This window comes from Nanorana parkeri, unplaced genomic scaffold (assembly GCF_000935625.1).
Source record: "Nanorana parkeri isolate BGI_ZX_2015 unplaced genomic scaffold, ASM93562v1 scaffold1693, whole genome shotgun sequence".
Lineage (NCBI taxonomy): Eukaryota > Metazoa > Chordata > Amphibia > Anura > Dicroglossidae > Nanorana > Nanorana parkeri.
The window spans coordinates 230,933-252,695 of NW_017307961.1; the positions used below are offsets into that span (position 1 = coordinate 230,933).

General features: G+C 42.7%; 1 protein-coding gene across 1 annotated transcript in view; it reads left to right on the forward strand.

The window, feature by feature from the left end:
- AQR (aquarius intron-binding spliceosomal factor) overlaps positions 1-21,763 on the forward strand; it is a 96,938-nt gene that overhangs the window by 68,762 nt on the left and 6,413 nt on the right. The window contains exons 22-34 of the mRNA XM_018571182.1: positions 354-423; positions 1,040-1,133; positions 1,706-1,929; positions 7,801-7,910; positions 14,001-14,136; positions 14,924-15,133; positions 16,193-16,330; positions 16,603-16,674; positions 17,008-17,195; positions 17,288-17,459; positions 17,668-17,838; positions 17,987-18,072; positions 20,643-20,817. Of these exons, the coding sequence (XP_018426684.1) occupies positions 354-423; positions 1,040-1,133; positions 1,706-1,929; positions 7,801-7,910; positions 14,001-14,136; positions 14,924-15,133; positions 16,193-16,330; positions 16,603-16,674; positions 17,008-17,195; positions 17,288-17,459; positions 17,668-17,838; positions 17,987-18,072; positions 20,643-20,817 (1,846 nt within the window). The remainder of the gene's footprint in view (positions 1-353; positions 424-1,039; positions 1,134-1,705; positions 1,930-7,800; positions 7,911-14,000; positions 14,137-14,923; positions 15,134-16,192; positions 16,331-16,602; positions 16,675-17,007; positions 17,196-17,287; positions 17,460-17,667; positions 17,839-17,986; positions 18,073-20,642; positions 20,818-21,763) is intronic.

The window sequence follows — 21,763 nt, forward strand, 5'->3', positions numbered from 1 at the left end:
GAACTCGGGTTAACAAGGTTTGCAACAAGCCACTGCACATCATTACTCCTAACCTGTTTAGAGAGTCATAAGACCACTTGCTGACAAGCCTATAGAGTGAGCTCAGACCAAATTGTGTGGGAATTCTACCTCCATTATTTATGTAAAGAAGAGAACACATCAGCTATTATACTGCAGACAGATGAGTTCTTATGATTGAACTTAGCTTAAGAATGCACAATTATAAAAAATATTTAACTATTTAAAGTGTCATCTACTAATACTACTTTGTATATACTGCATCCAAATAAGCCTTTATGACTTCACGCCTGTGTGACCATTTCAAACAAAACTGTCATCTGTATTGTTTCTAGAAACACTATTCAGTTTACTGCAACACAAACCGAAGCTATTCGTGCGGGAATGCAGCCTGGCCTGACCATGGTAGGAAAAATCACCTAATAACTAATGAGATAGAGTGTATGAACATACTAACATAAATATGTACAGAGTGCACTGACTGTCATGTACAAGTCTCAATAACAAACTTAAGCACATGTATTTAGGACATCAGTAAGCCTAGAGAAACCAACTTCATGGACTGGAATGTAAATGACACTTGCTCTTGAAAAAGCGACAAAATTGTATATGCAGTCCAAAGGATTCATCTGTATGATGCACACATCTACACACATCTAGAAGCTTCAGACTGAGGTGGAATTTACTCTATGGTCACTTTTCTAATGGACAGTTCATGAAGTGAGAGAACTGCAATGTGTGTAAGGACATTATATAGACGCAGTAGAAGGGGGTTGAGCATGGACTTGGGTATGTTCATTTATATGATTTGTCTTTCACACAATCTTGTGATGAGGACTTTCCAGAGACAGTGTTCACTTTCTTCTGTTTACATCTGTACATCATTACTATATGAAGGCGGAAGTGACTGGTGATATAAGTTCAGTAGCTGTATGGTGCTGCCGCGCTCTGTTGTGTTTCACACGGAGCTATTACATCCATCTGCTGAGTCTGTTTCTTTTCACTGTGACTGTAAACACAGGTGCATATGCGTAAAATCCACATCTCTGCTTCCTGCCCCAGCAAAATAAAGTGTCTGACAGGATGCAGTTACACATCGTCCCCCGTAGAGGGAGGTGTAATATAGCAGTTTACCACATACACTGTGCTATATGCCATATTCTGTGCTGCTTATGTATACATCTACGGCCAGCGTTCATACAAGAGATAGCAAAGTAACACACACATCCATGGAGAATTAATATTGTACTAACGCAGGAAATTTGCATAGCAAATGTACCTTACGTTGGGAAATGGTACACAGTTGTTGTATAGAAGCATCCAGCAAGATGGAGATCATGGCACATTTGAAAACCAGTCAATATTCTGTATTGGTGTGAAGCATATTAGGTGTTTAAGCTGGTGTCAGTATGTCCTGATAACTAACAGATAGTTCTACACTGCATGGAATAAAGCAATCAAGCCAAGTGTGTCGGCTCTCATGCTCTAATCCACCTTAGAGAAATGATATCAGGAATAGTGATGGGCTCGGGCGTGTTCGCAGCTCCATGTGCCGAGCCCGCCAGGAAGCTGACAGTGCCGCAGCGCCAGTACTCCCGACATCGCTTTGCCTCCTGATTTGGTACCACGCTGCCCGCATGTTACCGACCTGGCCTGTTCCCGACTTTGCTCCTGCTCCGTACACCAGTGCTGCCTGATCTGCTAGCAGCCGCCAGCTACCTCTGGCACCCAATCGTCAGCACCATCATCTCCAGTGTGTCAACTTCCGCACCAGCCACAGGCACTCGTGCCCCTCTCTGTCTGTACAACTGCTGTCTGGTTGCCTCCAGTGGGGATCAGACGAGAGCTGCAAACAATCTCTACCACAATTTTCCAGAGCAGAGGACTCTTATAGTCACCCATTCCAACCAGGTAAGGCTTCGACTGCAACAGGAAAGAATCCACTTGCCAGAGTACCATCCATTTATTGTGCTTGGGCTATCTGTCATTGGTTTAATCAGGGGAAGAGAGATCTACCTATGCTAAATTAGTAAAGCCACCAGAGTTTCCAGACTTGAACCTATGTGTTCATTACTCTGGGGAAAGGTCGGTAATCTACACACTTGGAGATATCGGTGCTACTGCCCAATATGATTGATTGGAGGCTTGTTTCTGCCCTGTCTGATTATCACTTACAATGTATAATAATGCAATATCTCCTGAGGGAGGAAGGCATACCAATCCTGGGCACATAATGTCAGGGGACCCAGCAGTGACTTCTGCTACACACTCCAATAAAGAAAACAGCGCTGTTCTAGGTCGGGGTTGTTGTACAGAATTGTGCAGTCATTCATAGGAGTAAAGTTTCTTCTAAGTGTGAGCAGCATTGCCTGTGGAAGCTTTCCAGTCATTTGATCCTGGTGTGCTGTCTGGATACTGCACTGTGTGTTTAGATCATGGCTTTCCATGGTATGTCTAGCTCTCTGTCTTAGTGTAATATTTGTTTTTACCCCCTGTGATCTCAGGTTCCAGCCCCCACCTCTCTGCTAATGTCCCATATGTTCTATTCTGCCCATAAGAGGGATAAATAGTTCGCCTCCCATTGCTAGCTGTTCCCGTACACATCACTAGCCTAATTCTTACTGTCCACAACCAGCTTTATTATTGCTATGCAGCAGTTTTGGTTACTGCGGGTTCAGATTAAATATGCAGCCTCTGAATTACCATTTCATTCCACACTGAAGGAAAGATGTGTGTTGTAATGGTCTGATTCTGGTTCATATTTACCTTGTGTAAATGGAGCTGGGCTGTATATTCTTTCGGCATCTATTCCGTTATTGCTGTACTGCATTTGGTATGGTCAAATGTAACCCTTTGCTGCCAGAGACTTTTTTGCACGCGTTAAAATGCGCATTTTAGGCCTGAAGGTTTCTTTAAAATCCCCTAGAATGATGTATTTCCTGAAAACAGAGACCCTGTAGAATAAAATATTGCACTTTTTTATATTGCATGATATTAGTGCAACTGATTAAGTACACTTAGGGGTCTGTCAACCAGTCTGCTTTAGAAATGTAAAGACTTGTACGGCCCCACAGCAAAAGGGTTAAAGCAGACCTCTACTTGTTCCAGGTCTACATATTTCTCATGACAGGCTTCTTTTATGGTACAGATATGCTTGAAATAGATATTGCCACTTTGTGCAGACAGCCAAAATCACATAGTGACTAATGATGGACAAATCTGCCTTCGCAGAGAGAGTTTCTGCTTTGAAGTGTAGTAAACCCACATTTTTCTGTGAATCCCATTGAAATCTATCTAATCTAGTTTGTTTACATGTCGCGGCTGCCACCACCATAATTGTTATGTCTGATTTATTTCCAGGCTTTTTAGGTAGTTTTGGCTGCAACACCTGATTTATATCAAATGGTAATAGGCCTGAATTGACTGATGGAACTAGCGGCCACAGCAGATCTAGAAGCTATAGGAATATAATAGTATAGTTTGTGAGATTCTTTTTTTGTCGCAGTTCCACACTGCATTGTCTTAATAGTGCACACAACACTTAAAAACCACAGTCAAACGTGACCCCTATCCCGGCATCCCCAGTTATTCCCCAAATATTCAAAATATAGATATCAGGTATGGGTTTGGTAGAAAATTGTGACAGGAAAGTACCCGGGCACTTGAGTAGGCAGTAAATAAAGCAAGACAACAAATATTTTATAGTGGCTGGACAGTATGTAACGCTGAGGTGTAACACAGAGTTTAACCTGCAACAAACATGAGAAACTTTGCAGCTGAGGTCATGCTGTGGAAACATTGTATGGCATCTTCACAGTGCTGGAATACCAGAATAGATTGCAAACGCTACAGTTCAATGCTGAATTTATCAGGCAACAGACATTAAACATTTTGCAGCCGAGGTCAAGCTATGGAAAGATTGTGCGTCACTTCCTGTAGCACTGGAATAGGCCAGAAGAGGTAACATGAGCTGGTCATTGTGGCAGGAATGAATTTTGTTTAGTTTTTTTGATGGCCTCGATGACACCGGAAATTTTAGTCTGTAGGATGAGCAGCAGAGGTTTTGTAGTCTGGGGCTGGTTCATTTTAATGCAATTGAGCCAATCAACACTGTGAGGGGTAGGCAGATTTGCCTCTCTGTAACAAAAAAGTTTGCTGCACCTTCAGTAGTGCAAACCAGAAGCTTCGGTGCGTACTGTGCAAGCTCCTGTCAGTGGTTCATCCTGGACACCCAATATTTGATGGGGTCCTCACTTCTGAGAGTATCTGTGTTAGCCCTGGACACGCTGTAGCCTGCAAACATCAAGCACTGTCTGATTGCTGCCTGCAGCTTGGGCCTGGCCACTGTGGTGTTTTAAAAACTCTGAAAACAGTGCTGAGATGGCCACTGTCACTGCTGCTTGTCCTTTCAGGAATCAGCGTTTTGCAGGTATATTGGTCATTAGAGAAGATCCTGGCACCATCAGGAAATGCAGCAAAGAGGTTGCTACAAGGCATCTCTTAAAAGTGCTGCATTTTGGGCTCCCTCTGGGATGGTGGCAGGAGATCGGCCCTTGTACCGGGCATCTAAAAGGGTGGCCCCCCCAATGGTGGTCTCCGAAGACCTCAAATCCTTGGTGTTTGCTAAGGAAAACACTGCCCTTAATACTCTCACTCCACCCATATGTAGCACACAGGGTTTGGGAGGGGTGAAACATCCCCCTTGAAGACTGCCCCATTACCTCCTTGCCATCAGCACCTCAACCATACTACCCACCCATATTCCTTTTCAACCACCTGTTGCCTCTGCCTAATGGGTGCAGACAGTAGTAGGCAAAGACTTCTGCTGGCCCAGAAAAGTAGCAAGTCCTCCTCCTGCTGCTGTGCCTCTGTTGCCTGGTCTATAAGGCCGGAAAGTGTGCTCTCCAGTAAACACATGAAAGGGCTTTGTATCATTAATCCTCGCTTCGCTAGGGCTCACCAAATCAAAAGGTGCCATTTTGCTGCTTGCACCCTGAATGACAGGCCCATTGACACAGTAAAAAAAAAAAAAACCCAGCTCCCCAGAGCCTGTCCTCATACCATTAATGCACAGGTGATGATGGCAATCTGCTGCACCTTTCAAATAATGCCCAAAGTGAGTTTCATCAGATGAGGCAGTTGGCAGGCAGCTAATGTTGGCACTGTATTTCTGTCAGGCAAGTCATGGCTGAGTATGACCACCTAAAGTGGGGCACGCACCCTTCTGGCCTGACAAAGGACCTTCTAGAAGTCCGGGTACTTCATGAAGAACCGCTGCACCACCAGGTTGCGGACATGTGCCTGAAAAATGCATGGATAGTTATTTTTTTTTTTACCAGGCCAAGAACAGACACAAGGTTAATGCCATTGTCACACACAACATTGTCTGACTCCATATAGTGTGAGGGCAGCCACCTCTCAGATTGGGTTTAGCAGAAGAGGAGATAGAAAAGTTTGCATTAAAAGAGAACTATGACCCATACTAATGTCCTCCTGTGACCCAAAACTCAGCATATAGCGGGTTATTTGGTGGTGTGTGTGTGGGGGGGGGGTGAATTCCCACGGGGAGCCATGAGTGACGGTCACCGCTCTTTGCAGGGAGATGATCGGAACTAAGCAATCGGCGGTATATGATCGCTCAGTTCTCAATCTATAGAGCCGACATGTGAAAGCTTCAGTGTCGCCCGTCGTCTCTAATTATGGGGGGGAGTGTATTTGACTCTCCCCATAATCCTCCTTTAAGTACACTTGCAGACAAGTGGGTGCTCTGCAACTCGGTGTAGGAGCAAGAAAATGGCTTTGTCAGCCAGCCTTCTACCTCCTACGCCTGCTGAGGGTGTATATCATGGCCACTCTGTGATAGAAAAGTATGATAATTTCAGGGGGACTTAATTCTGAGATGCATAGAAAGGCATTGCAATGTATTGAGTGTAGTCAGAAGACAATATTATTTGACTGTCTGTGACTCCCTTACTTTGTATTCCCTTTCATGGAGAACCGGGTGAATCTCGGCAGCAGGGACATACAGAGGTTCTCACCCGTCCATACTCTATTATAAAGGGTTGTTATCTCCTGTGATTCCACTAACTTATTTTCTTGATGGCCCCAAAGGACCAATGGTAGGTTCAGGGAAGACTGATATGTGGCTTTACGGAGGATAACCGTGTGCAGATTCAGTTGTCCGGGTTTTGACATGTTCATTTTATAACAAAGATGCAGTTTGGTATAACTGACCTCTGTTTCTGAAATGCTCTTTGGTTGGCTGTCACACTTGTTTGGTGCTTTCTTGGATCGGGAAGCTGTAACTTCCATTGATATTACTTGCTGCTTTACTGGTTTTGGATCAATAACTTGGAAGGTGCTAAGGAGGTCTGTAATGGCAGAATACACATTTCTCTTAGTACCAGTTTCATTTTAAATGACTGCTATCTAGAGAGAAATATGGAAGCTGCTATTGCTGACCTCTCCTGAAATCACTGCCTTTCATGCTAATCTCTGGTTTTAGGAGTCACTGACCCAGAACAATTATGTAGTTCAGGAGTTCTGACTTGCCTAGTCTGCACGCTTGTTCCAGGTTCAAATATTAAAGCCACTGCATGAGCCTGAGAACCAGGATACTAGCATTTCATATGGAGGGGAGCAGATACTAGAGAGAGGGTGGGCATGCAAAAAGATATTCAGATAAACCTGCACAATCAGATCAGTTAACCTTTACAAGGTGAATAAACAGTATTGAATAGGTAGAAAAATCCATGGCAGCCAATCAATTACTTGCCTCAAGAGAGGACAGTCAGGGGGAAGGTAGAGGAATGTGCCCAGACACATGGTTATTGCTTGAATCCTGCCTGATAAAGAAGCTACAAACAACAAGACCACATCATATTATCACTGCAGTTTCAGCAGGTCAGGACCACAATTGGGTCGAATTTTTCAGCTGATTTCCCTTTATTCCCATGTTCTAGAAACAAACAAGCTTTCCTCTCTGTCTTTGTGTATGTGCACAAGGGGAACAAGAGCGGTGTCATAGTTGTGTTTTGTGCTGTAAAATACATGAGGCGATCCGGGCTATCCTAGTCAATGACTCTTTCTTATCACCACATTTTATCCTGTGCGTTTTTTTTTTTGTTTTTCCTCCAAGCAGAAAAAAAATGTCTTTCCATTGGAGATATTTGGAAGTGCATGTAAAACCCACTCTCCATGAATTTAAATGTATGCAGCGGATCACAAAATACAAAGAAGGGAATTTATCCAACTTGGAGCGGAGGAAATCTGGAGCAGCTGTGCATGGGAACCAATCGTCATCTCACTTTCATTTGCAAATCTTAACTGAACAAACTAAAGAGAGAAGCTGATTGATTGCCATGGACAACTGCTTCAGATTCTGTCTGCTCCAGTTATGATAAATCCCCCCCAGAGAGTATCCTTCCTGCTAGAAACTACAGAAAAATATTTACAACTGCATAAAAATGTGTTCTGATGCATCCCAATACATGGAAAATACAGACACACATGGCTTTACCTGCAAAGGTCTAAATGAGCTCTAAATCTTTATGGTTAGTCTGCTAATCAACAGAACTCCACGGAAGTTACTACTTCTGCTCCGGCTCTCGTGTATGGGTAACGTATTCATGTTTTTGAAGTGCTGCAAAGTGCGGTCTGTTGTGTCTTGCTGCATTGTCCGCTTGCTGTTTTCAGTCTGTAGCCGCCAACCCCCCTTTTTTCCTAGAACATCAACCAGCAGTTTCTAAATACCCTTCTCCTCCTGTCCCTATTAATCTACAGGCCCTCAACCAGCTGTTTGAGAAGATTATGGCTCTAGATATTGACGAGAGGCACCTCCTGCGTCTGGGCCATGGTGAGGAGGCGCTGGAGACTGAGAAGGATTTTAGCAGGTGAGCTACAACTTGGATCCCTGGTTAACCTTCTAACTTCCAACGTCCTTAATAATTATTTTATTAACTCCAGAAGATTATAGATTCTGCACTGCTTGTAAATTCTTTCAAAACAGCATCTTAACAAATTCCGGTGTAAATGATACTGATGGGTAAACATTGTTTTACATAGCCCAATAATACAATTGAAAACAGTTGTATACACTGACTATGTGAAATGTTTTTAAGTGCCATTCCCCTCAGGCGCTAGCTAGAAGCCATCTCTTGCAATGTACAGTGAGTACACCCCTCACATTTTTGTAAATATCTTATGATATCATTTCATGTGACGACACAGAAGAAATGACACTTTGCTACAATGTAAAGTAGTGCGTGTACAGGTTGTATATCAGTGTACATTTGCTGTCCCCTCAAAATAACTCAACACACAGCCATTAATGTCTAAACCACTGGCAACAAAAGTGAGTACACCCCTAAGTGAAAATTTCCAATTTGGGCCCAAAGTGTCGATATTTTGTGTGGCCACCATTATTTTCCAGCACTGCCTTAACCCTCTTGGGCATGGAGTTCACCAGATCTTCACAGGTTGCCACTGGAGTCCTCTTCCATTCAATGACGACATCACGGAGCTAGTGGATGTTAGAGACCTTGCGCTCCTCCACCTTCCGTTTGAGGATGCTCCTCAGATGCTCAATAGGGTTTAGGTCTGGAGACATGCTTGGCTAGTCCATCACCTTTAACATCAGTTTCTTTAGCAAGGCAGTGGTCGTCTTGGAGGTGTTTTTGGAGTCGTTATCATGTTGGAATACTGCCCTGCGGCCCAGTCTCCGAAGGGAGGGGATCATACTCTGCTTCAGTATGTCACAGTACATGTTGGCATTCATGGTTCCCTCAATGAACTGTAGCTCCCCAGTGCCGGCAGCACTCATGCAACCCCAGACCATGACACTCCCACCACCACCACGCTTGACTGTAGGCAAGACACACTTGTCTTTGTACTCCACCTGGTTGCTGCCACACACGCTTGACACCGTCTGAACCAAATAAGTTTATCTTGGTCTCATCAGACCACAGGACCTGGTTCCAGTATTCCATGTCCTTAGTCTGCTTGTCTTCAGCAAACTGTTTGCAGGCTTTCTTGTGCATCATCTTTAGAAGAGGCTTCCTTCTGAGACGACAGCCATGCAGACCAATTTGATGCAATGTGCGGCGTATGGACCCCCCACCCCTTCAACCTCTGCAGCAATGCTGGCAGCACTCATACGTGTATTTCCCAAAGACAACCTCTGGATATGACGCTGAGCATGTGCACTCAACTTCTTTGGTCTGAGTGGAACCTGTCCTGTTAAACCTCTGTATGGCCTTGGCCACCGTGCTGCAGCTCAGTTTCAGGGTCTTGGCAATCTTCTTATAGCCTAGGCCATCTTTATGTAGAGTAACAATTCTTTTTTTCAGATCCTCTGAGAGTTCTTTGCCACGAGGTGCCATGTTGAACTTCGGGTGACCAGTATGAGAGAGTGAGAGCGATAACACCAAATTTAACACACCTGCTCCCCATTCACACCTGAGACCTTGTAACACTAACGAGTCACATGACACCGGGGAGGGAAAATGGCTAATTGGGCCCAATTTGGACATTTTCACTTAGGGGTGTACTCACTTTTGTTGCCAGCGGTTTAGACATTAATGGCTGTGTGTTGAGTTATTTTGAGGGGACAGCAAATGTACACTGATATACAAGCTGTACACTCACTACTTTACATTGTAGCAAAGTGTCATTTCTTCTGTGTCGTCACATGAAATGATTTAATAAAATATTTACAAAATTGTGAAGGGTGTACTCACTTCTGTGAGATACTGTATATTATTCAGACACCGAAAAGGTGACTTTCGATTGCTTGCTGGGTATTGCTGCATATCCTTGCACTTTATATCCCTGTAAAGTCCGTATGCAGAGACTGGTCTCAGTGGCATATGAAAACTCAGATTACTGTCTCACTGAATAAAGCCAGAGAGAAGTTTGTGACCAAATAAAGACACCAAAGCACAAGGTCAGAGATGCTTCATAGGACATTCCTGGGTGACATTATCTGCATTAGGTGTGCTATGCCTTGCCATAACTCGCCTGCTAGTCTTATTCGTTTGCAGTTAAAATACAAGTCCAGTGTAAATCTGGTGTGCAAGAGGGCTCAAAGAGACTAAAGGTGCCCATACACTATGCGATTATCGCACGATAATCGTGGGAGATGTCTAAGGAGCATGTTCGAAAACCAGCCGAAAATCCTCAGGGGGGCGGGCTTGCAATGATCGCAAGTACGATCTGCCTGTCCAAGATGGGCAGATCGTAAGTTTTTTTAAAGTACTTTACAACCCTCGCAAGACAAAAGTCTTGCTAGGGTTGTAAAGTGTATGGGCACCTTAAGGCTTGCTTCACGCATTGCCACTTGAGTTTTTATGCAGAGATCTGCTTGCTAGATGGTCAGGCTAGATGCTTTGTTTATTCTTCTAGATGTTGTAAATAAACGGACGGACAGACAGCAAGCTCCTATCTCTGGGTTGATGTATCTCCATTTTTTTTTCTGCTCGTGTGCGCCCGAGCAGAATACACTGAAAGTTTTAAACAACCCACTCCGGGTGTTCCATACAAGCGTTCAGGCAGATCTACAGCCGCCTGATTGCTTGTATGGTGCCAAAGACTGTGTGCCTCCTCCGCTGCCTCGCCTCCCCTTTTCCACCACCGCTGCCAGTTATCCTGGGCTCCGCTGTCCCCATGTGGGTTCAGGACCAGGACCAGAAAGGAGAAGAGATCAACATTCTTCCACTTGCTGATCTCTCATCCGATCTCTGAATGCAGAAATCATGTGTATTACATCACTAGCTGTCATTTATCTGGCTGCTTTAGCCAGAGAAGAAGCTGGTGAAGCAGATCTCTGCTTCATCATCTTTGGGGGTCCCTAGATGATATTGGGGGTCTTAGAGACCCCTGATGTCTCCATGAAGAGGACCTGTCATTGTACATTTGCTATCACAAAGGGGGCTTGTTATCCCTATGTGATAGCAATGAAGTTAAGTGTAAAAAAATAATAAATAACAAATAAAAAAAAAGTAAAAGACACCAAAATTTTGTTTCAAGTCCAACGCCCCCACATACACGTACATACCAATGTAAATACACCCCGGGTTCACCTACTGTAATGCTCTGGACTACAAATCCCAGAGACGTCAAGCTTATCTCATGGATGAGCCCAGCTGTAAAGCTTGGCAAAACTTTAATTTCTATTTGTTGTCTGTTCTTGCAGTAAACTTCAAGGAAACTGACCCAGTAGCATTAAAAGTACTTTACTTGGAGAAAATGCTGCGTGTACAAACTTAGTTACAGGAAAAGCAAACAAATACATCAACAAGACAGGCTGCTACAAACATTCACATGCACCCACTACACTATCTTCTAGTACATGTATGATTTCTAGGAGGGGAAACACTGAGAATTTACTTAGCTTAGGCTGCAGGCTCCAATAAATTCCGTGATGAGCAGGACTTGGCCTAGGAAGAATGGCTTCTCATTGCAGTATCCTTTGTATGTCCTGGTCTTGAAGCAAGTCCTCTCGTCTTGTGAAGCGCCCTCGTACTGTCCCCCTCCTGTGAAGCCCTGGTCTGGTGAAGTGCTGTGCTGGTGAACTGCTACTGGCTTTTTATTGAGAGAAAACTGGCCTAAAACTTTGGAAGCTATGCCCCTTTCACCTTTAGGAAAATGCAATACAATGCATTTCACGTACCCACCTCTAGGTGGCAGCGTTGTACCATAAATTGCCATCAGTAGTCAAGATTTGTATTTGAATCTTGACCAGGCTAGGCGTGACTATTTACGATCACCATCCCATTGTGATACAAATCAATACAGGACAAGCTACACCATTGTGTAAAACCAGTTTGGCCTGTATTGTATTGGCCCCATCCATTGTATGAACCAAGTTTCTATCAACAAACAAACAAAACCTCCGTCTCTATTGCAAATCTATGTGTGTCTGAAAAAGTCCACTAAGATATATCGCAACACACCTACGTGCGAAAACAACAATTACACCACACACATTGCATATCACTGCCAATGTCGGAGTGTGAGCAATAATTTTATGGCCATTAATCACTGATAACACTAAACTAATGAGCAGTAAAAGCTTTTAAAGCGTCGCCTATGGCCAATTTTGGGTATTGCAGTTTTTTTGTAATTTCGTGGACAGCCCCCTCTTTTATTTTCTTTTACCAAAAACATGGGTAATAATGTTTCCTAACATAATGTAGGTACAAAAAAAATGTGGGTACTTTTTTTGTTGTATAGTAAAAAATTAAAATCCCAGTGGTGATTAAATACCACCTAAAGAAAGCTCTATCTGTCCCCCAAAAAATGATCTAAATTAAGTTCAGTACAGCGTTGCATGACGGAATAAATGTCAAAGTACCGCAGCTCTGAATACTGAAAAATGGCCTGGCCAGGAAGGGGGTTTAACACCCCGGTCTTCAAGTGGTTAAAATAGTGCGTCTGTCCTTTGTCCATTGAAACGTCCATTGAATTAAATTCAATGGCCAATGAAATTTCAGCAAATAAATGCGTATTGCATTTACATGTGTTTTGGTTAATTTAAAAGTTACATAGTTACATAGTATTTGAGGTTGAATAAAGACATTAGTCCATCAAGTCCAACCAGTTCAAGTTCAAATCGATTCCTGGACGCACTTGACTTCTATTTTTTCTAAACTGACTGCAGATAAAACATCTAAGCGCAAAGTGTGAATAGATCCATTGGAAATCATTAGACGCATAGACATGTATTCAGAAAACCATTTTAAATGCATCTAATCGCACCATTGCCAGAAACATTTCTTACTGTGTTGGTGTATCTTATACAGGTATTCCTCACTTAACGACAGAGTTCCGTTCCTAGGACCAGGTCGTTAAACGAATTGGTCGTTAAGTGAGGAACTCTATACAGTATTGTTCTGCATTAGTACAGTACTGTATAGCGTTGCAGATGTACAGTACCGAACAGTGTACTGTACATTGGGCAATGAAAATACTTACCGGGACCCGCAGTGAAGATCGGAGGACGTCACTTCCGACACGTCGCACTGATGCTGACACGCGAGGTCGGAGGTCGCTCGGCGGTTTGTCGTAAGTACGAGTGGTCGCAAAGCAGGTAAGTCAGTAACCGAGGAACGTCTGTATGTCATCAGGCTATTCAGTTAGGAAAACAGTCCACCAATCACCATTGCACACTGATCTGACTACACAATACTTGAATCTGATTGGCAGTGCATGCACTTGTTCTTTACACTGCTTTAGGGAATATTTCTCTTCATGCTGTTTAACAAACTCTCTAGTTTGTATGTAGCATCAGAAACCCGTATTTTCTGTGGGCAAGATAAACATTATTTCACACCATGGCAGTTGTCTATGTAATATCTTAAAGTGTTTTTTTGGTTTTTTTTTTTTGTGGGGGGTATAGAGTCTATTTTTGGATAGAGAAGCGTTAAAAACTGTTTTAGGGCTTTTTTGCGGTTTATGTCTGCTTGAGGAGATTCACTTCCTGTCCCAGAAATAAGGAAAGGAGAGAGGAAATCTCTACACATAGAGGGAATACCTCCCAATAACAGGTGTCCTCATTGGAAGATTTCCTCTCACCTGTTGTTCTCATAACAACTGTAATCTTTTGGATTTCTCATCACTTTTCTGGCTTGGTGATAATGGTCACCAAGACAGATGGAGATGGTAACTCTTTCTGGTGGGAACACACACGGCAATAAACGCTTAACAGGAATTCAAATCCTCACCTACTATATTCAACATTTAAATACATTGCTTTTTCTATACATACACTTTAAGGGACAATGCTTATACATATTTGGTGTCTTTTTTACTTGTGTCTAGTGTCAATTTGTCACTGCAGTTTAGTCTGTGTGCACGTGTTCTCCTTCCTGGTATTTGGCCTAGTCAGATGTTGTAAAGCATACACTTTCTGCTCATGCTGTAACTTTTTTCCCTGTGGTCAGTCACTATAGGGGGTGTTAGTAACAATGTATCCATGTTGCCAGGTATGGAAGAGTAAATTATGTGTTAGCACGGCGCCTGGAGCTGCTGAAGGAAGTGGGGCGTCTGCAGGAGAGCCTGGGAGTCCCTGGAGATGTGTCCTATACCTGTGAGACTGCCGGCCATTTCTTTTTGTACCAGGTGAGTCACCTGTCTCATTCTTGTAGCCATGCTGACAGTTCCCAGTCTATACTAAAATAAAGCACAAAATGTGGCACATTAACAGGTCTATTCACTAAAGGGTGGAAAGTTTGGAGAAGGCAGGAGAAGTGAACACGAGTCTAGGACAACATAGCTGAACTGGAAAAAATCTCCAATTCAACTCACTTCTTCTGCCTTCTCCCAACTCTTCACCCTTTTGTGAATAATCCTGTAAGTGCAATTATTTAACCTGTAATTCCCTTCGCTTAAAAAAAACAGTGCTTCCGAGGTTTTCTGAACCCTGTCTGGTATATACAGAGAAAGAGAGAGCACAGGTTCTTCCTTCTTATACTCTTCCCCCTCATGCTCAGAAGTGAAGACATCCTGGCTCAGAAACTATTTTTAAGGACTGAGAAAAGACTGAAGGGATGATTCCTGGGGTTCATTGCTTTTGTTGACTGTTATACCATATCAGGTACATTACCTAAAGTAATATCGTAAGTAATATACCTAATATAATGCCTTGTGTCCCCTCCCAGACCTCCCTGCACCTATATAACCGTTCCCAAGTGGGGGAATGATTCAGAGTCAAAGAGGGCGAGCTTGTACTTCATGTTGGGATTTCAGGATCACAGACAAGATTTCAATGACTATTAATGAAAAATAACAAATAGACCTGTTAATGAAGCTCTATTGCTACTAAGGAATTTATAGATGGTTAATGAACCATCTACATCTGGTTAATGTGAGATTTCACAATGGCATTACTCTTGATTTGTCTTTGCAGATAATGTCACGGTGGGAGGCCTACCTGAGCAAAGTAAAAGCCAAACCTGCTCAAACTCCTGACGTGAGTGATATTGCCAAGCTATTCCCGTTCCAGCAGTACTTCTCCAATGCTCCTCAACCTATATTCAAAGGCCAAACCTATGAGGAAGACATGGAAATTGCAGAAGGATGTTTCCGGCACATTAGGAAGATATTTACTCAGCTCGAGGTAAGTGCTGCTTAAAACTGATGAGTTATTTTTTTCTTGGCCAACTTGTGGTCTTGTGCAAAAGAGAAACATGTTTATAAGATTTGAAACTCTGCATTGTCAGATGATCACTGTCATTTAACGGTGATCACTAGCTGACAATTGTCGTGTTTGCTGGGACAATGTCTGTTAGTACGAGGATGTTCATGGTAAGTATACAATGCATATGTATGTGTGCAGTCACTTCTGTAGATGCACACATAGTACTTGTGCATTATAAACAGGGGGAAATGGCAGGAATAGGTCTGTACTCTAATGATGGAATGCACGTCAGATTAAGGTGTTTATCTCTGTTTAATGGAGAACTATGGGGTTAGGGCTTTTCCCCATAGTTCTCCTAAGGGTAACGGGAGGACACAAACTAGCGTCCTCCCGTCACCCAAAGCTCAGTATAACGCGAGCTACAGCTTGCGGTATACTGAGATGCCGGAATGGATCCCGGCAATGCTGTCTAGATCCACCCAGCTGCGTGAGTGACAGCTGGCTCTGCCTATCTAGAGGCAGAGCCAGAATAAAGGGGTTATGTGGCTCTGGATATTTAGGATTACATTTAATAATGTTCAGTACTCAAGTGTTCTTTTTCCTTTCATGTAAAAGTGTGCCACAAGAATAGACCCGTGCTGTCACAGCAGCCTGATTCTTGTGTATTTTGAATATGCTGTGGTGTCAATACCAGTGTAGAGCAGGCATATACAATAGTTGTCTGCATATCCCTCCCACTCAGTCATACCAATGGTGACATTGGATCCAAACTGTGACCTCTGGCCTGACCCCTTTTTCCTCCCATGCCTTAATTTTGGCACAACTGCCCTTCACCTTGAGGGATCATTGGTAATAGGTTAAGCCATAATGCCACGTTCAGCGAGTGCAGTCATATGTTTTGGGGCTGATAGGGCACTTGTGAAGATATGTGCACACATCTCACTTACTCTGAAACATTAGCACATTGTAAATAAGCACAGGTGTACCTGAGAGAGCCAGTACATGTCGTTAAAAAGCCGCACACCTTCCCTTTTGCAGGAATTCCGAGCCTTCGAGTTGTTGCGTAGTGGACTGGATCGGTCAAAATACCTTCTTGTGAAGGAAGCCAAGATCATCGCCATGACTTGCACCCATGCAGCTCTGAAACGCCATGACCTAGTAGAGCTAGGGTTTAAGGTATTTTTACAAAGTGTTATTATGTCAGCCATAGAAAATGTCTTATGCATGCGGATTTTCAGTCACAATATTCCGTACCGAGTGTCCTAAAATTGCCTCATTTAGACATTTCTGGCACAGCTGATCGTATTAACAACAAGACAACTTTTTTATTTTGTTGTTGGCCCAGATTTTTTGCAGCTCCAGACGGTTTTGTACATCGTCTGCAGACGGTCACCTTGAAGTTGCCTTCCTATTCTTGCTGACGCTTGGTTCCTGTCTTTTCTCTGCAGTACGATAATATCCTGATGGAAGAAGCTGCTCAGATTCTTGAAATCGAGACCTTCATCCCCCTCCTACTGCAGGTACAGTACGGTGCTCTGACCTCTGCTCTTCAACTCCCATGAAAATAATAATAGTTCTCCGGAGAGATTCTACTCCACACTACTAAATATATTGCAATAGGTTTCCCGAGGTTAACCTTTTTATTGCCTATGGTGTCACAGAGCAGGATCAGGGCAAGCACTTGCAGTCATTTTATATATTTGATATTGGTATTTGTTTAACTCATTTATACCAAATCTTCTTAGATACTTCTTAGATACTTAATATACTTAATACTTAAACAGTAAGAACAATGCGCTTGTTTAACTTATAACAATCATTTGGCCAATTCCTGCATATATTTCAATGCTCAGAATCCAGAGGATGGCTTCAGCCGGTTGAAACGTTGGATCATGATTGGAGACCATCACCAGCTGCCACCTGTCATCAAGAATATGGCCTTTCAGAAATACTCCAACATGGAGCAGTCACTCTTCACTAGATTTGTGCGACTGGGAGTGCCAACTGTTGACCTTGATGCCCAAGGAAGAGCCAGAGCCAGGTAAGGTGATGGTGGCACACACTTGCTTCTGCTTTTATAATCTCATGTATGCAGGTGTATATCACCTTTTTTTTTTCTCTTTTTTTATCCAGCTTGTGCAATCTGTATAATTGGCGCTATAAGAGTCTAGGGAATCTACCTCATGTGCAGTTGCTACCAGAGTTTAGAGCTGCCAACTCTGGCTTGCTCTATGACTTCCAGCTTATAAATGTAGAAGATTTTAATGGAGTCGGAGAATCTGAACCCAACCCATACTTCTACCAGGTAATGTCATGGCTATATTCTGAAGCATGAATGCACTAACTGTGTCTTTTTAGTAAAGTTATAGTGATGCATTGCAACAAAGGCACAACTGATATCTTGTGTTTGCATAGCAGTAATCTATATTACAGCACAGAATGCATTCCTATCCAGGCTTTGTAAATGTCTTCAATTGCATTTTCCATTTTTTTCATTGTTCTATAAACTGTAGAATCTGGCTGAAGCAGAGTATGCGGTAGCTCTGTTTATGTATATGCGTCTGCTTGGATATCCTGCCAATCGGATCAGCATCCTAACCACATACAATGGACAGAAGCACCTGATCCGTGACATCATCAACCAGCGCTGCGGCCACAACCATGTTATAGGACAGCCGAGTAAGGTAAACTGTAAATCCGCACTTTTTTCTTTCTTTCTTTTTTCCAAGTTAAAAAAAAAAACAGCTTTTGTCTACATTACTTGCTGTGACTGTAATTCTCTGCATCAGGTTAGAGCTTTGCCCTCTAAAAACTAGATGTTGATATTTGCAGGTCACAACTGTGGATCGGTTCCAGGGACAACAGAATGACTATATCATCCTGTCACTTGTCAGAACCAAAGCTGTGGGTCACCTGAGGTAAGAGGTCTGCGGCAACAAATGTAAAATAGACGAGAAAGGCAATCCATTCCTTGCTTCCCTCTTTCCAGCCACACAGCTTTTATTGCTGGTATAAAACAGACACTTGCAAAGGTCCCTGAATTATGTTTGTTGCAGTCATAGAGTGGCTGCCGCATGGTAATGCCTGCTTTCTATGCATAGTTTTCATTGCATGTCAGATTACAAGGATGGTTGGCATTGCCACATATCACAGCACAATGCAAACCAGTTTTATATATTTTGTTGGACTGCATTTCCCAGCATAACAACTATGCTTAGAGTAGTAGTTTTAACAGATACAATTGTATGGGTGGAACAGATGGCTAGTACTGTTTAATAGTGCAGCCATTGTATTGACATTTAAGCTGCCTGTGGTGTGACGCGAGTACGGTACTGAGTGATTTTGAAGTGTTGAAACATAATTGTTTAGCAGAGCTTTGTAATATTCCAGATCCCAGCCACGGCACTGTGTATATTATTTGCTCCAGTCTGTTTATATGAAGTCAGTCTGGGAGCATTTACTGTGTGTCACAGGCTGGAACTGTTGTGATCAATCCTTTACCGCCCGTGCCATGGTGTGCCAGCAGTCCTGGGGAAACTGAGATTGTGCTTAACTAAAACGTTATAAGCACTCTTAAGGGACCTGGCCATAAACCTAACGATAAGACTGTTCAACATTGTGACTGTTTGAATTAAGAAACTATTTCTATTAAATTGCACTAAATGGACCAATTGATCTATAAATCCTATCCCATCTTATATAATCTTGAAGTTAAGTCTTCCATTTTGCCACTTGAGGATACGGCCTCCAGCAGTGACCGTTGTCTGCTGATCTCACATTCCCTAAGACTTCCAATGACAATGAACACCTTCTAGCACTTGACTCAGTCTCCATGATCCAACTCTGCTTAGTCATTCCCCTTTGCTCTTGCAACCTCTGGTAACTTCTCCACTACTATTACAGTTAAACTGCCTATTTACTTATTACCCCCGTGTTCCTGTACTAGTATCTGCCATTTCACATATGCTCCCTGCAGCAGTGGCCTGCCACCAGGCTCTAAAACCAACGTCAGTTGCTGATGCTGGCTTGTCACTGCTCAGCGCAACACCATCATTTACCTACTTTTGTGCTATTGCCCACCCACTCTTCACCATGAAGTTACTCAGCAGAGCTAGCATAGCAGCAATCACTGTGCACACCCAGGCTGCCAGTTAATGTGCTCCGATTGATCTGCACCACTCTGAAACTACAGGATTAGCCTCTTGCTTCTACCAGTGCTGGTCTTGGATTCTTAAAACTCCTAAGGCCACAAAGACTTTCATTTTGCACCAGCTTTTCCAACTATTTTTCCTTGGAGGTTGGAAGCACCCCGATGGGTTGTTTCGGCTCCCTAAACTCCCACTGGCTTTATATGCATTTTGTGAATTTTGTTCAGAAATGTTCTATTCCCAAGTTGGATCCAGCCATGTCTTTCCTTATCTGACTGATTGTAATACCTATAAAAAAAAAAAAACACTGTGCAGGGCGGCATGGTGGACATTCCCGGTGGCTTTGGGAATAAACACAGATTATAGACCATTGGCCTTGGGGGATACCTCCATTATAGGAGTTACCAGCAGTATCAAACAGGGATATCTCTTTTTTCGCTGTAAAAGGACTTCCATCCTGTTACTACTCCTACCATCTTGGGGTTTGGTCCTTATCTGATAGTCCTGGTGCTCTGGGTTGATCCGGTTGGATACACACGAGCTACCTTCGTGCTCGAGGAAGCGATGTGAGTGTGAAAGGCGTTAAGAGTACCAACTGCTCCTCTACCATCTTCAGAAGAGGCTGTTTGGACATATATGATTTTGAGAACCTTCCTTATTGATCATACTGATCATGTAATCTGTTATTCATTGCGTCTTATCATGTTACATTGGAGTAGTTGTCGGTGGCACTGACAATATTTTACTAATCTATTACCATCCTCTGAAGGGGGTGTTTTGTTTTGTTTGAATTACATATTCTTATGAATTGTTCAATTATGTCTTATATGATCACTATGGCTCAATCATGATAGGTTGGAGTGGTTTCATTGGAGGTATTTTGTTACTAGGATGATGTTAGCATGCATATATCATTTTTATGGTTTTTAAACTTTTGTACATAATAAAGATTTTTTGTTATTAAGCACGTTGTAATCTCTTGGCTCTGTCACCTGGTGCCCTAAAAGCCCCATTTACCAATTTTTTTTATTTACTCGCCATGAAATTCTTTTTTTTTTTATTTCTTTCTGGGACACAGGTTCCTCCTCTCTCTTTATGATCATGCTCTTGCTACAAAATGGAGGCATACTGGTAGTAGAAGAGGTTATCCTGGACTGGCCTACATTTTTTATTTGTTTGCCAGTGTCCCAATTTTCCTGTAGTCGTCAGAATAACCCAAAGGTTTAAGTCCTCTTGTGTCCCACACTGGATTTCAAGAAAAGGATTTTACAGTGAGTGCAAAAATCCTAATATTTCTCTGAGAACAATCTGTAACTTGCGCTGTCTCTTCATTCTTCTAGGGATGTCAGACGGTTAGTGGTAGCAATGTCCAGAGCCCGGCTCGGACTGTACATATTTGCTCGAGTCTCCCTCTTCCAGAACTGCTTTGAATTGACCCCTGCATTCAGTCAGCTTACTGCTCGTCCACTGCGACTGCACATTTTACCTGGTGAATCTTTCCCGACACAGAGGATGGTAAGTCACTTCTATATTTTATATATTCAAATGCAACTCTGTGGACATAGTGTGATTTAACACCATGTCCATTGAGCTACATTTTTCGACACACCTCCGCACATGTATGTTGTGAACACGTGCGGTGGTGTGCAGAAAAACTCAGCTCAACAGACGTGGTGTGAACAAGCCCAGACACTACAAATAAGACCTAAAGGGCCCATTCACACTATTACACAGTAGCTGGTATGTGGTGCCTGGTACAGTGCTGATGCGCCAAATCCGGCACATCTCACTTTGATGGCTTGCTGGAAGCAACCCGTCTTATCTCTTTCAGTGTTTCCAGTCAATGAATATGCATAGGGCATTTTTGGCTAAAGTTCTTGATTGAGGAACCTCATGGCAAGATGAGTTTGATCTACATGGATTTATTGTGACACTAAAAAAAAATTATTGGACAGTATGAATAAAAAATTAAATAAAACTTTAATAATAATAGCACGAGGGGAAGAGTTTATTTGGAGTTATTTGTGCTGATTAGGGGTAACTACGTGTTTCTGTGGGGCTAAATGAAAACAAATGTTATTTAAAAATGAGTGAAACAGTAAATACAAAGTAAACATAATGTTACGTTGTATTTCTGAAGAGTGTTTCAAAGTTACATTTTTGAAATCAGTAGCTGCAGCCGCATCTCTCGGCAATTTCCGGCTGTTGTTTTGACAGCCCATTGGCGATAACAGGGATGTGTGTGTTCGATAAAGTTTTTTGGGCAGTATGTAGCCTGCTCAGGGTTCACAACTAGTTAAATACAATTGGGGACATTTATCAAAACTGGAGCAGAGGAATCGGGAGCAGTTGCCCATAGTAACCAATCAGGTTCAGATAGGCTTTTAAAATAAAAAAGAGAAGCCGATTGCAATGCACAACCGCTTCAGATTCTGTCTACTCCAGTTTTGATAAATTCCCC